The sequence below is a fragment of the Gobio gobio genome (genome assembly GCF_949357685.1).
Source record: "Gobio gobio genome assembly, chromosome: 19".
Lineage (NCBI taxonomy): Eukaryota > Metazoa > Chordata > Actinopteri > Cypriniformes > Gobionidae > Gobio > Gobio gobio.
Genome location: NC_137112.1, coordinates 33,729,502 through 33,747,501, shown reverse-complemented (window position 1 = coordinate 33,747,501; position 18,000 = coordinate 33,729,502). Strand labels below are relative to the sequence as shown.

The 18,000-nt window shown below is 37.9% G+C and overlaps 1 protein-coding gene across 3 annotated transcripts; it reads right to left on the bottom strand.

Annotated features, from left to right (window-relative positions):
- Nucleotides 1-174: 174 nt before the first annotated feature.
- Nucleotides 175-17,769, bottom strand: kdm5ba (lysine demethylase 5Ba). Of its 3 annotated transcripts, none has more exons than XM_079844587.1 (28): nt 17,600-17,769; nt 16,381-16,579; nt 14,720-14,797; nt 13,764-13,886; nt 13,403-13,573; nt 12,491-12,619; nt 12,304-12,397; nt 11,697-11,764; nt 11,443-11,601; nt 11,009-11,128; nt 10,775-10,933; nt 10,478-10,659; nt 10,116-10,278; nt 9,863-9,982; nt 9,089-9,283; nt 7,900-8,081; nt 7,646-7,770; nt 6,659-6,809; nt 6,436-6,550; nt 5,995-6,350; nt 4,649-4,787; nt 4,360-4,539; nt 4,100-4,252; nt 3,075-3,488; nt 2,891-2,981; nt 2,589-2,794; nt 1,203-1,472; nt 175-1,080 (listed from the first exon to the last, which is right to left on the bottom strand). In XM_079844587.1, the coding sequence occupies exons 2-28, from the start codon at nt 16,531-16,533 to the stop codon at nt 949-951; spliced, it is 4,428 nt and encodes a 1,475-aa protein (XP_079700713.1). In that variant the 5' UTR covers nt 16,534-16,579; nt 17,600-17,769; the 3' UTR covers nt 175-948. The 3 variants fall into 3 exon arrangements, with proteins under 3 accessions (XP_079700713.1, XP_079700715.1, XP_079700714.1); XM_079844589.1 differs by having other exon boundaries at nt 10,793-10,933; nt 17,600-17,766; XM_079844588.1 differs by lacking the exon at nt 17,600-17,769 and having other exon boundaries at nt 16,381-16,718.
- Between the last annotated feature and the right edge of the window lie 231 nt (nt 17,770-18,000).

The following is an 18,000-nucleotide window of genomic DNA, read 5'->3' as shown; positions in this document are numbered from 1 at the left end:
CGTTGCCATTCGTGAATCATTTGGCGCTTTCATGATCACAATGGCTCCATCCACAGGAATGGAGGTTGAACAGCTACACTGAACTGACATTTTTACTTTGTCGCCACCTGATGCTCAGTACGAAGCATCTACGCGTTTGATTTATGCTGTGGCACACAGAAGACAAGACAGCTTCATGATAACATAAGTAGGTCAGTATTTATAGGTGAGAACAAACCATTTTATTCCACAATTGAATTAACATCTGAAAGATCTGTTTTGAGTTTTAAAGAAAGCCACAGTATACATCACAAAGTATATTTCACACAGCTTTTTCTTCTGCCTGCTACATCTCTTTTGTCTGACAACCTACATTAGGATTCTGTACAAACACCTCTAATGCATCAAGCAACAGATCAGAGCAGATCTCAAGCTACTGAAAATCAGGGTAACCAGCCAAGTTATTGCTGGGATAAATAAATAATATTTTATATTATTAGACACATGTACCAAAACAGCGGGTTCCAAAAATAATTTTAGACCATTTTGTTTAGTCCAATTAATATTATTTGGTGTAAATAGCCCAGATTGATAAATTCATGTTAGAAATTCTAAAGGTGACTGGGGAAAGAAAAACAAAACAATAAATATGAACAAATACATTTGGGAAAGCTGAAGTTCCCCATTGTTTTGCATTTATGGGATGGAAACCCCTGAGGTACATCTATGCATCACGTTCTCTAGAGAAAAAAAAATTATCGAAGGAAATCTTCAAAAATACAAAACAAAAAGCAGATAATCATACAGATTTTTGTTAACAGTCCTATCAAGAAGGCAGTAGCACCAAGGGAGCAGAGGGGAAGCGGGAATCAATAGGAGGATGATCTCTGGTGCGTTCTTGGTGCTGTAACTTATGTGCAAAACGGGGAGCCTTTTGACTATCCTTTGAAAAAAATATGATTTTGGTCCTCATTCTGTCAAATCGTTTATTGCGCAGCTGACGCAGATGTAGTCCTCATTCTCAGCCTGCTCAGCAGACACTCCCACACAAATCTGATGAAACCACTGGTTACAGCTACCATCACACTGGACCCAGTTTACCTATGAGGAAGACCCAAAAAAATATTAATTATTCACGCAGGCAAGAGACATTTATATTGGCAAGAATGATACACTGGATTAGAAAACAAAACCTCAAGCACTTCAATTACGCTAGAGCTAACCTCGTTTCCTTCTGGCTGTTGACATCGCTTTGCCGAGCACACGGACCAATCCTCCTCAGAGTCGTCTGAATACGATGGGTCAGAAAGGGAGTTGGAAGGGGAGGTGATTCGCTTCTCCTCTCTTCTCCTTTCTTTGTTCATTCTGGGCTTCTTTTTCTTGGGCTTTTTTATCTTGTCTCTGTGCTGACCTTCCACGTTCTCTTTCTCTAGACGCCGTTTGTTGTTCTTCTCAACCTTCTCGGGTTCCTTCTTGATCTCTGGAACCCCATCCTAGATGGACACAATTCAAACAAAATAAGTCAAGAGCAGAGTTCTGAAACCCAGTGATCCGCCTCGCAAGTCAGCATTCCAACCATTATGGAAGTAACCTTGCAAGTGACTGATTAGGGACACTCTACATAGGCAGCAGTGTCTGACAGTGTGTTGCTATGTGAACCGCAAAACACTAAGGATATAAACATAGCACAAATATTGGATAATATATTTTTTAATTACATTAACATTTTTACAAATACTTTTCAGAACTGAAGGTCATTCTGGTTTATTTATAATTTAATTTGCAAACTAGGTGTTGATGAAAAGCTAATAATTAATCTTTAATAAAAGACAATTTTGTAGTGCTGTGCAATCCATTAATCACGATTAATTTCATCCAAAATAAAAGTTGTGTGTGTACTTTGTATAATTACCATATATATATATATATATATATTTATTTTAGGGCTGTCAAATATTAATCGCGATTAATCGCATCCAAAATAAAAGTTTGTGTTTACATAATATATGTGTGTGTACTCTGGTAATTATTATTTATATATAAATACACACAAGCATGTATACATTTAAGAATTTATTTTTATGTATAAAGCATTTTTATATATTGTAGATTATATAAATGTATATACATGCAAATATTTCTTAAATATATACATGAATGTGTGTGTATTTATATATATAAATAATAATTAACAGAGTACACACACATTATGTAAACAAACTTTTATTTTGGATGCGATTCATCGCGATTTAGCTTTTGACAGCCCTAATATATATATATATACACATATACATATACACACACACACACACAATTATATACAGTACACACACATATTATGTAAAAAACTTTTATTTTGGATGCGATTAATCGATTGCCCAGCACTAATATTTTGTTTACCTGCATGTCAGTTAGTTTGACTAACTAACATCAGAGAATCATAAGCATGTAAATGTGTTGTTAACTCGTTCAAATATTAACTTCAAGTAAATTATTTAGGTCAAAGGGATTCGCTTGACAAAAGTTTAGGTCTAAATCATAGGAATTTACAATGCTACAAAGCAAATGCTATTGAAGGATTAGTAAGCAAGTTGGGAATGCTCTCCCACCTGTGCTTTGCTGTGCGGGGGGCTCCTGTGAGTTGGACTTCTGTCTTGAGCAATGTGATACTGGTGATCATGTTCGCTGCTCTGCATCGAGTGCTGGGATGGTGAAAACCTGTTAAGCAGGCTGCTATAAAGCTGTTGGAGCTCTGGTAACGTCACCTGCAGGAGAAGACCTTCTACCAACAGCTCCACCAACTCAGCACTGAGTTCTGCAACACATGACAGAATCTCAAAATGTTTACATCAAAACATTTACAACCACTCTGCAACTGTATATTTAAGAACTTCAGGTGTGGTTGACTCACCATTGAGAGGAATGCAGGGCTGAAGCATGTAGAAAGAACTGTTGCTCCCTTCCATTGTATGAGATGATGCAATTCCGGAAATATGTCTTGCCTGCATCATATAAATAGAATTGAACATGAATATAAAAATCAACAGAAAATATTATGCTTTTATGTAATATGTATTTAAACATATTATGCTCACTTTGCCATTCAGATGCTGTGTAGGAGGAGAAACCTGCTGCACTTTGTGTTGCCAGCGCACCGTTCTCTCAATCACATATCGCAGGGCATCGCCTTCCGGAAGCCGAACCCGAATTCGCTGTAAGGAAGCGAGCAGTGGAAGCACCTTATCCAGAGGGGGCTTCTCTGAGCGCTTGCAGAGCGGGCATAACCACGGTACGCCTATCTGGATGTCCTTAAACCCCGGCACACAGCCGCTGTGGTAGGCGTCTCTACAAAGTTCACACTGGAGCATGGGGCCCGCGGGGATGGTGTGACACAAGCACACTGTGGGGGCCAAACAGCTGGGCGAAGAGTGACACTTTGACTCATTTGAGATCCTCAACATAGACAGGCTCTCCAACTCTTTCTGATGTACGTCACTGAGAGTGGCCATCTGTTTGGAGAAGAATATGCATGTCTGAGCAGATACCAAATGTCCATCACACATGTGAACAGTCAGGACTCAACAATAAGGATGGCTCATTGTTGAGCCCAGCAGGAAAAAACAACAACATGGTTTCTCAAATTTAAGACCTGCACAAATTAAATTAATACTATATGCCCATACAATCTGATTTATTGGAAATTGGTTTATGTACTAATATATCAATACATACAAATTAGGAGGATGATCAATATTGGGATCGGCTGATAAAATAATAATGTGCTTTAAAAAAGGCGATAAATATATTATTGTGCCGATTCTAGTAAAATCTAAACACTGAATGTGTTAAATAATGTTCTTAGTCTTTCCTTACTCTGATAGGGCTGCCTAGCGAGAAGCCACTCGAGTTTATATGGAATTAAATGCCATATACAGTTTATTGTGTAACCAAAATAAATATCCAGAAAGAAAAAGAAAAAAAAAGATGCATAAGCAGCAGGACTCTCATTTTATAGACAAGCTTGAAATACACAGGGACTCTTATTTTGAAATGTATATGCTTTGCTCTTTCAAACAGATGAGGGCCTCTAGCCTAAAACATAATCAAAAATGTGACATACTGCTGACGCTGTATCTTTGCTCGTAGAAAGCGCTTTTTCCACATCAAAAAGGGAGTCCAGTTTTACGTCAACTTTCTTGCAGGGTAATGAGACATCCTTGGCTTTTTTAGATTTTGACTTCTGCGTTCCAGTCTCGCACCTAGGGCACAGAACCTTAAAAGACAAAAACACACAAATTAATAACAAAACCACTTATTTTACACACAAATCATATAGTTATTTATAACCCTACTTATTTTGGATATGAAGAAGTAATCTACCTCGAGGAGAGAATGGGATGAGTTCCTCAACAGGAACGTTTTAGCTGCACTCTCCTTCCAGGTTTGTACCTCAGATACCAAGCTTTCCAGTCGAGTGAGTGGTTCCAACATAACCGGAATACCTCTGGCTCTCGACACTAGTTCAGATAGGGCAGCAAGACCAGGAATACGGCCTCCAGCCTGTAGCAATAAATGTTTAAGTGGACGGAGTGCTACTTACACAAGGTTCTATGCATCTAATCGTTGGGTTACGAATAATAGGAGCAGTATGGAAACGTGTGAAACACACCTGAAGAGAATCTGCTTCCATTATCCACTCTCTGGCCATGCTTACACAGTCTTTGAGCTGAAGACAGCTGGGCAGATATGCTGGGATGCTGTCCACTTCCTGTATAGCTGCCTCAAGAGTCTCAATACTATGACGAGGCCTGAAAAAGATTAAAAAACAAGCAAGGTCCGCATTATTTTACAGAATCAAAAGGTTTCATTCAGCAACGGCGCACTAAATTTATAGTTTTGGCAGTTGACAGTAAAGGTTTTTACATTTTTGCAAAAGATTTGCATTTCAAATAAAACTTTCTATTTCACAAAAATATTAAGCAGCCGTTTTCCACATTAATAACAATAAGACATGTGAGTAGCATATTAGAATGATTTCTCAAGGATCAAGTGACAGAGAAAATTCAGCTTTACCAACACAGTAATGAATAAGATTTTAAAATATATTAAAATATTTAAATTGCAATAATATTTCAAAATATAAGTGTTTTTACTGTATTTTAGATCTAACAAATGCAGCCTTGGGCAGCAAAAGAGACTCATTCAAAAACATAAAAAAAAAAAAACAAGTCTTTCAAATCCCGAAATGTTGTGTATGGACAACGTAGATGTCACACTGGACAATGTCACAATAGATCGATCCAAGATCAGGAAACAGCTTCAAAATTCCTACCCTGCACATTTATATTCCTTATCAGAACTAGCTCAACCATCCATGTGTTTTTTTTTTCAACATGCATGTTGGGAGTGCTGGTATTTTATTAGTCATTTAAATAAATAGATAAAAACATTTGCAAGCAAAATGTTTGCCAGAACATCTTGCAAATTATTTTGTTGCACAATCTATTTGGTCAAGCACAATGCCAAACCTGAAACACCAGGAGTTGCTTTCACTTCTAAGATCTACCGGTAACTGATAAAAGTGATTAAGAATACATATTCTAGCTGTAAACTAGTTAGCATGGTGACACAAACTTGCTAGTGGAAAGGGAAGTTGATCCAAAAATGAACTGTGATTTTTTTTTAAACTTGAAAGATTTCTGTCCATTCTACCTAATCTTTCATGGCGATCGCTTTATATGATGAACAGATTTAATTTAGGCTTGTATTCATATATAAATAAATAAAAGCCTTAAGTAAATCTTCTCTTCATATAAAAGCAATCATGTCTCTTCAGAAGACTTGGATTAAGCCTGTGTATTCCTATGGTTTTCTTTTACAATCTCTTTATATAATGGCCTTTGAATGGAGGGACAGAAATCTGTTTGGTTTTTTTTTTATGTACATTTTCAATGAAACCTAAGCAAAAACAAAAGTCCTATATTATTTTAACATTTCACTTAAATACAAACTCACCTAGCAGTGAGCATGTTATGGGCCTTTTCTTCCCAGTGTTCACAAACAGTGAGCAGCTCCTGCAGGCGGGCCATGGTTCTTTCCACACAGGAGTGCGGTGCCAGGCCCACTCCTTGATCTATGAGCCTCCTCATGCAGTCTAGACTGAGGTCGGCCGGCTGATCACTGGCTTCCTGAACAGCCTCCACCCAGCGTGCCTGCTCCAGCCTCTGCCTCAACACCGCCAACTGAGGCAACTCCACATCCAAGCCTGCGCCTTCATCTAGGAGGCCTTGGAGGGCAGAGGAACCAGCCATGTCCTCTGCGAGGAGATCCGAGCTCTGCTGCTGGAACTGTTCAACACGGTTCAAAAGAGCCTGAGATAGAGGCAGAGGGAGAAAATGTAAGATCAACATCTGGGAACTAGGAAAATTACATTTAGAATGTTGTGTGGTTGGTTACCTTTAAGAAAGGGGCCTGTCGGATGGTACAAGGCAGGTCATACAACTGATTGACAAATGACTTCAGTTCCTCCACCGTGAGCTGATTTTGAGACTTCCCCCCACCGGAGCGATACCTATTAACACAAATATACCTATTTGATACAGAACTGCATCAATTTAAAACTACATTAAAAGCAAGGACTTCAGATAGTTTTACAAATCAGAGGAAGCAATACACGTACCTTGTCTGTCTCTTGCCATTGAGGAGTTGTTGGGCCATTGAGGTACACCTATCTGCATTCTGGATGACTTGACGCAGGTGACCTAGCAGGTCAGTGTCGGGGTACATCTTCTTCTCTGCTTCTACTACCAAAGAACGAAGCTCCTCCAAATCTAATAATAAAAAAATTAAAAAAATCCATTATTTTAGACAAAAAAACAACAGCAAAAAAAAAAAAAAAAAAACCCTAAGTGAAACCCAGCATAGCAGAATTGCATAGTTTGTACAATGTTAGATAATACCTAACATTCACTACACATACATGACAGGAGCTTGCGTGCTGAAATTTATCACATGCAAATTTTTCCCCACCAAAACTGTTGTTATTACCTGCCACAGCTAACATTTCTTAACATGATGAAGAATAAAATAATAAATGTATCCATTTTTAAAGTAGTTGAAATCTTTTTTTTAATACACGTCTAGTGATTGAAAAATGCTTACATGCCCTGAAATTTTGAACATACATAAATGAGACCATTTTTCTTAGTATAACAAAAAAGCAATGCTTGGCTTTGGGGGTCAAACTTTTTCTATTGTTCTCACACAATGGTGCCTATTCAATAAATTATTATATATATAAATTATTATATATATATATATATATATATATTTAAGTGTAATTAAGTTGTGTTAAAATACATTACATTTAAAATATGCTTTGATATGAATATTTATTAAGTTATGTTAATGGTCAAAAAGTGAAACTGCTTAAATGTTTTTCAAATGAACTTGCACCAAAATGTGTGGTGAATTCAAAACTTGTGGATTTAGAGTTGCAGAATTTCACTACTATTAAGTCATTCATGCAATGTTCGTTGTAAATGTACCCTGATACAAAGTTATTATGTAACATTGCTTCCTAAAGTTTGTTAAAGGTTTTTTAAACCTGCAATAAATGCTTGGGTTTCTAAAGTTTAAAGAAGAACACATTGCAATAATAACTTACCACTTTTATTGTCTTGGTCTGCTTTCAAAATCTTGTTAACTTTAGAAGCCCAGTCTTCATAAGACTCAGCACGAGCTGTCAAAGCCTGGAACAATGGCTTCAGTTCGGCAAGTGTGTATTTATAGCTGCGAGAGAAAAAAGACAAAAGGGTTAATATGTAGAATGAAAGCAAGAACTCTTTTGCATATGATCCATCATCCTGAGTTTTAAACCCATGACATGTTGTACTGTCCTATGCTTTTGCAAACACATACTTGAGTGTGTAGCTTCTAGCAGGGCAAGAACAGAGGTCCTGGATGTGGTGGAGACAGACCAGCTGGTCGGGGCTACAGGGACAGGTGATGGCAGACAGGTAACAGGTGGTCCGGCACTTAGCACACTGCCTTTCCTCATCTGGCAGTATATCATAGTCAACCTGCTGGGAGTGCCACACACCCTACAGGAAAGCAAATACACAATGGGATCAATTAGTAATAGACAGACAGACCGACCATGAATACAAACAAAGAGAGCAGAGGCAGAGCTATAGGTTTAATTACTGAAATTAAAAAGAAAAATATAAAAATGGGGCTGGGTATAAAAAAAAAAAATTCTTGATTTTAATCGATTCTAATTTTGAATGAACCAATATCGATTCTTAAATCCCAAGAATCATTCTTTTAGTCTACGCCGTTTTCAGATGATGAATGAAAAGCTTTGTAGGACGCATCCCATCAAATAAAAATCGCAATAAGCTTTGTTACTTTTGATATGACAAAGTTACAAATTCAAATTCTGTCCATTTTATTACGAAATTCAAACGCTAAAATGTTACATTTACCTCTGAAACGCCATTCAGTGAACAAACTTGTTAGTCAGCTAGAAAAATCTGAATCCCTGTATAGTTTTTTTTTCCTCTATAAAATTTGCCATGTACTGTACCTGATATGTCCAAATTAAATCAGAAATCGCAAGCTTGTAAATTCGTAATCGAATCGTTAAATTTGTGTCAATACCCAGCCCTAATATATATATATATTTAATATTAATTGACTCACATTTTAGACATAATACTGTTTTTACAGCAGAACAAACTAAACCTACTACCGGTTTAGTTTCATATTAAGTATTATTGCATTTTTCAAAAATGAATATTTGTATATTTAAAAATAAAAATTCATGTATAAATAAAAGTAAAACATTATTTATGCAGTTATAATTTAGCTGTTTAAGTGCATTCATGCCCCCTCTGTTTTTCAAAAAGTCTGAATGCCAAATAATGCACTGTCTCTGCAGTGGAAAGATGGATTTTGTTGATACTGATTTCAATGGTTACAGCCTTATATCATCTGATAAGTTATAACTGAATTTATACATACACACTAGCGCACACACTCAATTGGGTCATGAAGTGCAAGTTAAAGCAGTTTAAATGGGCTCACTGCCTTTAAAATAGCCACCTACCAGCTTATAGGCTCTCTCACGGAGCATCTTCTCTTCCAGAATCATGGCACACATGTCCTTCTGGACAGCAGTGGCCAGTTCCAACTCTAGACTGTCTGCCTTGAAGGCAATGTTACAGGTCATTTCATCGTGAGAGAAAACACAGTATCTGTTAAGGGATCGGTAGTGCTCGACACACTTTCGACCAAGAGGCATCTGAAACAAAAGGCCGTATTTTAGTTCATTTTGATTCACATTGTATATGGAATTATGCTTATCCAACATTAAAGTCAAAATGAAACAGAAGTGGCAGCATTCTAAGAAAGATGTGGGGTTTAAGAGGCCATTACACATCACTGTTTTCAAATAAAAACGGAAAACAACTGCGTTTTGGTGGCCTGAAAACATGTTTTAAGGTTCAAATTAATTTTTGAAAACAATACTGTTATCGTCATGTAAACTACAAAAATGAATTTGTGAATATGCATGTGTATTATGCGTTCAGTCTATAGGTGCGTAGTTTTTTTAAAAAGTGACATTGCCAACCACTGGCCCAGCAGCAGAATAGTTTTAGTCATTTTTCGCAGATCGGTGTCAATGGGGAACGTTTTGACAATGTTGTCATCTGTACGCAAAAAACGCAAAGTACCCTAAGTGAACTAAATTATAATAGAAATTCTACATATGTTGCTTTCCACAGAGTTGTGTTAAGACGTGGCAACATATACGAATCATTCTCAATAAGATCAATAACATGAATTTACAATTTTTTTTATTTATTTCAACGCCTTTTACCCAGTCTGCTGTGCAGAAGTTGACGGCCTCTGCAAAGTTGAAGCCTTGGTTGAATCCACTGTGATAGGCCCTCGGGAAGGTAATGACAAACTCACCGGCACACTGGTTTGTACGGAAAATCTACAGAGGACAAAAGGATGAGATAATTGAGCTTACAAAGTTTTTCGCAACACAATTGGTTCCGTCGTATATTATGAACGGTCTTTGTTTAGTCCATAATTCTCTATCTATAATTGTATATGTGGCCACTCACTGGTACTCCATGCTCCATGAGCACATTTGGGTTCATGATGGTGACCAGCTGGTGGAGCAGGTCTGGCTGAGACTCAAAGAGCTCAGGGGCCAGGTTCTTCATCACCTTCTCCAACTGCTCGGCGGCATAGCCAGGAGCGCCATACCACGTCTTTGGCTCTCCCCTGCAAATCAAAACAACTAAAGTGAGTGGAAAAACAACAAATCTCAGAGCATGGAATGTTTTTATCTTAGTAACTGTTAAAATTAAGCCTGAACAATACGTACAAGGTGGCACTGCACAGCAAGTTGTTGAAGAGCACATATACTTAATCTACCATGTAAAATGGGTTTCTTTCAACGTAAAAAGTGTGAGTGGATTACCAGTGCAGATAGTTGATGGAATAGCTCCAGTGGTCCTCAATGTGCCAGCAGAAGGAGGAGAAGCACATGCCCACATAAAGCCATGGTAGCTTCATCCCACAGATGTCCGCTGTGACATGAGTCAGCACAGATGCATCCAACACTGGCATGTTGTTGAGGTTCCAGCCACTGCTCAGATAATCCTGGACAAAAATAAATTATTTAAACGAAACATGCATTTGTGATCTGAAGTTTTTGATCTGTGCTTTTAGCATACAGACTGCAAGAACTTCATAGCATTTCAGGTTATTTTTGTACCTCCTCCTCTGGCGAGACCTTAAATGTGCCGTTCTTAACAGGGAAGCCACTTCCAAAATCCTTTGAAGCAATATCAGCCCCATACTCCACAGTGACGTCCTCCTCGACGGTGCTAACCAGCCGCCAGAACTCTTTCTCCACCAGCTCTGTGGGAACCATCTGTCAAACGATAAGGACGATAAGCACATGGTATGCAATCATATTTGTCTCACAAGGGTCGTTGAACAGACATACGTGAACAGGCATGTTAAAGTAGTCAGACTTGAAAGAGTCAGCCATATCACCAAAGGTGCGAAGGGTGTAGTCTCTTGAGGCCTGCTCAAAGCCAAACGCCACCTGTGGCTTACCACACTCCTATAGTGAGAATAGAGAAGCCAATGATTACTAACATAACTGCATAGCCTAAATACAATGGAGTATTAAACACAATTCCGTACAACTAAGCAAAATCATAAGTACTAACAGACAGTAGGTAATGGGTGCAGAGAGCGCAAATAAGAGCAGCTGTAATTTAGTCATGAATATAGCTTCTAAGAATATGACTTTGTATTTATGTAATCAAAGGTTGCATCAATATCACATTAGGTCACAAAACAATTATGTGATAAAGACAAAGAAAAGTCATGATGTCATCAGTTTGCAGATGAAGACAGACGGGAGTGGCTCACCTGAGCCAGGCACTTGGGGCACCTCCAGTCACCTTTGGGGACGTCGTGGAGGGGTGGGATTAGACAGAATGTGTGATAGCTGTCGTCACATCCATCACAAAGCAATAGTCTATCTTCATCACCTCCACCCCCACATACCAAGCATATGTACTGCTCCACCTGTAGAAAAAAAAAAAAACTCATTGCCATAAAGGAATACAGTGCACACTTTCTGTTAAGTGAAAACCAAATGGTCCTCTGATCTCCGCCCTCACCTTAGATTTTTCACCTTCAACTGGTTGCTCAATGGGTTCTTCTTTCACCAGCACGGGAATTTCTTTCACTAGAAGAGATGTAAAGTAAATATGTTTGAAAAGTCACATTGCAGTGAGATTAAAATTTGGAATTACACTCCAATTCAGAGGTTAGGGGTCAGTATTACTATTGAATGTTTTTAAAAAGACATTTCTCATGTTCACCAAGGCTGAATTTATTTGATCAAAACACAATAAAACAGTAATATTATTACCATTTAAAATAACGGTTTTCTATTATAATACATTTTAAAATGTAATTTATTCCTGTGATGGCAAAGCTGAATTTTCAGCATCATTACTCCAGTCTTTAGTGTCACATGATCCTTTAGAAATCCTTCTAATATGTTGATTGGTTTTCAACATTATTATTATCAAACCGTGTCTAATATTTTTATGTTTTGTTTCCTTTTTTTTTTTATGAATAGTAAATTTCAAAAGAACAGCATGTCATGTCACTGACCCCAAACTTCAATAGATGGATGTTAATATCAAGCCATGAAGAACTTCAAAATATGCAATGTGATTTCTGAGAGGAAAACTAGAAATAAAATATATGGATCTGTACCTGGTTCTTGTTTTGCCACACAAGAGCCCATTCGCCTCCTTAGATTGGGTTTGTTTTCACACACCTCGCCCGGTTCTGATTTAAAACAGCGACCCTATGACGAGAAGGGCAATGTCGGAGATAAAGGCATTACTAGCTTGAACAAACCGGTCCAGGTATGAATCAGATTTTTGTATCTGTTCTTTACCTCTGTCCGTTTAGCTCTGCGGGCGATGGTGCAGGTTTCCACAGGTTGCACCGACTGACGCTGGGGCAGGTCGTGGGGTTTGTACTCCTTGTCTTTGGTGTCATTAGTCAGAGTTGGCTTCTGAGAGCTCTGTTGGAGAAAGAGATTTGATGTTGACATCATCCCCATATATTATGTATATATTCCCAATTTAAAAAAATGAAAATTTGAACAATGCAAATAGCTTTATTTATAAGTGTGCACATGTGGCTTCACTCTTGTCTAATTAACCAGAGAGCCACATGACAGCAGGGTGGACATTATTAAAGCCAGTAACAGTGAGAGGCAAAGCAGATCACCCCTAGGGTATTAACCATAGGGTAAAAGCAGCAGGCGAGTGGGCCTAGAGCTCAGGGCTCATTGAATGAATTCACACCCCTCTATGAGTGGGGGGAGGGGACCATGGGTACAGCACAGGAAAACCATGTACATCAGAGAAAGCTGTTAACCACTGAACCCGCAGGAACACCAAAACACAGACGAACAGCCTGCCAGAAACTACTTAAAAAGTAAAAACAAACTACAAATGACACCCTATAAAAACATGCACAGGAACACAACCTCAAGTTTATGTTTGCGGCACTTTATAGTTGTATGTCCCGAATACATTTTTTACGCAAACTACTGTGCTTGCCACCTAATTGAATATATACGGTGCAAAAAATAAACTAGGTCGCTTATCAACAATGCTTAATAAACTGGGACACCCTTTCTGTTCAGATAGTTGGGTTCCCTGCCAAAAATGATCATGGACAATGGCTGTCATGTGTGCACCATAACAAAGAACATTAATCAGGAAAAAGGATGGAAACGGAGCGATATAAGGCTAAAAAGGGGAAAGGGGAAGTTATACAAGTGTTTTAGTGACCTCACCATAAGATTAGCTCCTGTCTGGAACAAATAGTATGGGTAGAGAATCCTCTCATAGTGAGAGCGGATGTGAGAGCCAACTGCTTTGCCGGGAGCAAAGCCCATCTTCATTGCAATCTGGGTCCATCTCCGCTCTTTACAGACCACATCAAAGCCTCCCTCTTCTTTGACCAGCTAGACAGAGACAGAAGTCACCAAAGACATGTTTACATCGATTTTTACAATTCAAAAATGCCACAGAGGAAGTATTCATCAGTGTTTTCAACTCTAGTACCCCATATTATGCAAACTGTAAAAATTAACCAACATACTATGCTTTAAACTATGCGTATGACCAGTGGAGATAACATAACCTCAGTCCTACCTTGTAAAGAACATATAAATCCAGGGTTTTGCGCTCGACATGGGGAATTTTCAGTGTACATCCTTGCAGTTCCCAGAACTTTGCTATCTGGTCCAAAAAGTTGAGCTTCACTCTGGTCTGGGCCTATGGAACAATACAATATAACAAAAATGGTATCAGAAAAACCAAACACTAAGTCCTGGTTCTTTGGTTTGCAAAGGAGAAAGCATCTTTTTTTGCACTCGTTTTATATTTAAAATAATTTCTATTAATAATTACACTTAATTTTGGAGGTCAGTAAGATTTTACACATTAAATTGATTAAAACTGACAGTATTTTCATTTTTAACGTTACAAAAGATTTCTAGATCAAATAAAGTATGTTTTTAACATTTTATTCATCAAAGAATCCTAAAAAAATAATATCACACTTCATAAAAGTAGGTTTTAACATCAATTATGATACAAGTTTCTTGAACAGCAAATCAGCATACTGGAATGTTTACTGAAGGATCGTGTGAAACTGAAGTCATGACACTGAAGTAATGATGCTGAAAATTCAGCTTTGCTATCACACAATTAAATTACATTTTAAAAGTATTAAAATAGAAAACAGTTATTGCAATAACATTTTACAATGGTACTGTTTTACTGTATTTTGTATCACATAAATGCAACCTCAGTGAACATAAGAAACCCACTTCAAAAATATTTACTTTTAATTGTATATCAAAAAGAAACTATAACAAACCACAGAGCAACCAAAATATTTGGTGGCAACAATGAGGTCTTATTGTGATTTTCCACCAGTGACCTTTCCTTTGCTTTTTGTTAGTGACCTTTTTAGAGTTGACACCAAACCCTGAGCTTTTAAGTGTGGCAGAGCAAAAAGGGGTCATGCTGGTGGCAGGTTTCGGTTTAATAAGGCCACATGAACATATCTGCAAATACAGACAGGGGACAAATAAAGGTCTCACCTCCAACTCGTTGAGCCTCTGAATGCGTGGTGTGAAATGCAGTCTGTCCACATCACAGGCAAATGGTGGCTGCCATCCCTGACAAAGAAAAAAAACGTGTTACGCTTTTATGTTTACCATTTGCCACAAGAGTTAAAAACTCATGTCTAACAGAAGATAATTATTTACGTTTATATCTGCATGTGCGGTTTTCACAATGTCATCTTTCTACTTAATGATACTTATAAACACAATATGAAAGTGACAGCATTTCATCTACAACAGTGTGATAAAAAAAAACACACATTACTGTTTAATACACAAAACATCAAGCTTATTTGATTACAAAAGGCCCAGATGTGTCCTCACCTAGCCTAAATCAATTTGACTGTGCATCATAAGGCAGGCTATGATGAATTATGCACAAAAATATATATGAAATAAAATGTGTAAAATGGCCCACTGGCACGATTCTGGAATCATTAACATTTTATAAAATATATATGGTGCTAAAACAAAGCATTATAAAAGGCATATTCGCAGTATAACATGCTAGGGTGGATTTAGATGACTACAATACAATTCTTTATCTTTCCACGGAGGCCGTTTTAGGCTGTTAACAGATATGAACAAGACAAAACACACAAAAATATACACAGCTAAGACAAAAAACAACTTTGTAAACGTTTAAAACGCGACCTAAACCAAATCCAGCTAATCACTTGCGTTGTTATTTACATCAAATTTCAGTTTCAATGGCCAAATGCAAATACACAACTCGCACAACATGGAGGACAACGGCGACGCCACCGCCAACTTCAACAATATTTTTCAAATTTTATTTTTTACATTTTAGTGTCGAGATGAAACTTAAACCTTAAATTATGTCATAAACGACAGTAATGTGTTGACAAACAAGTCGTTTTACATTATATGTTAGCAAAAGTAGCATTTTTGGACAAGACGATGTTTCCGTAGCACTGAATAAACAGTAGCCTAATACATTAACATAATAAATAAAACAAAAAGAATGATAAACAAACACTTTTACACCATCTTTCAACATCAGATAACCAAGTAAAATATTATATTTGAACGCAAATGCTTTGAGGTTAAGGTAAAAATATAATAGGAAGTTGCATATTTTAAAAAAAATGTGCACCAACAGCCCAGGTTGTTCGCAAAATGTTCCAAAATAAATGTAAGAAAGTTATATAATGCTTGTCCTAGGTTGCAAGTTCAACTAGCGATGATTGTTCATATTTGGGTGGATGCATTCTAACGAACATTGATTTTGGAAGACAATAACAAATCACTACATTCTGTCCTTCAACATTTGTCCATCAACCAAACATTTATAAAAAAGTATCAGCAAAAAATAAAAATCAGCCATGGTGCTTAAAAGCCATTGCATAATAAAACTCTCTTGAAAAGAAAGTAAGTGATGTTATTGTGGTCGCTACAGGAGTAAACCACACACGAGCATTCACGCATAGCTAGTAGCTGCGCGTACACGCGCACACGCCGCTACGAACGTTCGCAATGGCTGGAGCCGCAATCCGCCATGTTGAAAAAACCTGTCTTTAGAAAAAGTGTCTCGGGATCTACGATCTACGAGTAAAAAAAGACGACCGATAGCTAACTTGCATTTGACAGTTCTGTTATATGTCGAAGAAACTTACCGGGGGCGGTCGGATCTTGCAGATGCCAGTGTTTTCTGCAATTGGACGTATTTTGTTGATGAACCCAAAAGGGTCGGCAAATTCCTCCCAACTGGGCTCAAAGACAGGGCACTCCGGTGGTGGAATAAACTCGTTGGGTCGTGAATGGGTCATTCTGGGGAACTTGATCCAAATGATGACATGTAGAAACTGCAGTAAACTGTTTGAAGTTGAAGTAAATGTTATAATTAGTCTCGAAAAGATGCCATATTAGAGAATGATTACACCTGAACTCCGACAATTAACATCCTCATCCACTTTGGGAAACGTACACACAGACGGAGTGCTGACGTTACAGTGCTTAGTCGTCTTCCGCTTCTGAAGTAGAGACGTTTTATTTCCTTTCTTTATCCGACATTCTCACCAATGCATATTTTTAGAAGTTTTTCTTAGATGTAAATTGTAAGCTTCAATTCTCCAAAAGCATTGGAACTGGAAAAAAAGCCATCATTCATTATTGCACCATTTACGTAACGATCAATACTAACAAAGCTTTTGGTTTGGTAATGGTCAGCAATTATCAACATGATTTTTTATTAACAAAAAAATACATTACTTCAATTAAATTTATTATAGCAAAGAAAATAAGCCATTTTTAAATCTAGCACACGTAGCTGTCTATAAAAGTCATCCAGGTTTTAATTTTCAAAAAGCGTTTGCTTTTTTTCTTGCCTTGATCTGCTCACGGAGGCTTAAGTAAACATATCGAGTAACAGACGGTACTCTCATGAAACTTGTGGTCAAAAACAAAGCTTTTATATACAAATATGAGAAGCCCATCGAAAAGTCATTTTATGCCTTTTAACGGCTCCCTTAAAGGGCTTTAAAAAGGCAGAAGTATGCTGCTATAGAATTAGAGAAGTGACTTGGTGACTCGCGCGGATTGATACAGCACAGCTTCCTTTTCACTGGAACTACTTCTTTAAATGGACTCTTTCAAGTTACCCACTCGGAAGTAACAGATGTTGTCCAGGGACGATGGATTTAGTCACTCACTCCCCACCCGATTGACATCTAAATTCACGATACACCTCTGGCACGGGGTGACATCGTACAGATAGCACATCAAAAACCGTTTGAATATAGAATCCGTGAGCATTTGCACTGTCTCGTGACCCGATTTCGGAATGCAGTATCCAGTTGAAATAGGCCTATTGTGCCAAGACATAAAGTATCTCACCGTACTGGCGTTGCGGTTGACTTTTGTCTTTACATATCTCTGTGCAGAGGGTCCATCAACATCCACTGTAGTATTCCATGCGAGCAATATCTATGAGCACGTACTGCACGTCAACTCGGAAGCTGTCGCCCTCTATGAAACACAGGACAGCGATCCCCGGTTCCCTTATCCGCCTATTGCAGGAAACAGTCCACTTATTCTACCGAGGCAGAATGACTGAGGTGTGGCAGTGGCAGCCTAACCCGTTACCGACAATATCCATACTTTTGCTGTATTGTCTTAAAAACATAACATGTATTGATGTGTTTCCTGCATTGTTTCCCCCAAATCACCGTAAATCATTAATGTTCATTAATTTTTTTACTTTCACCAGCACATCCAGTCAGGGTGATGAATACTCT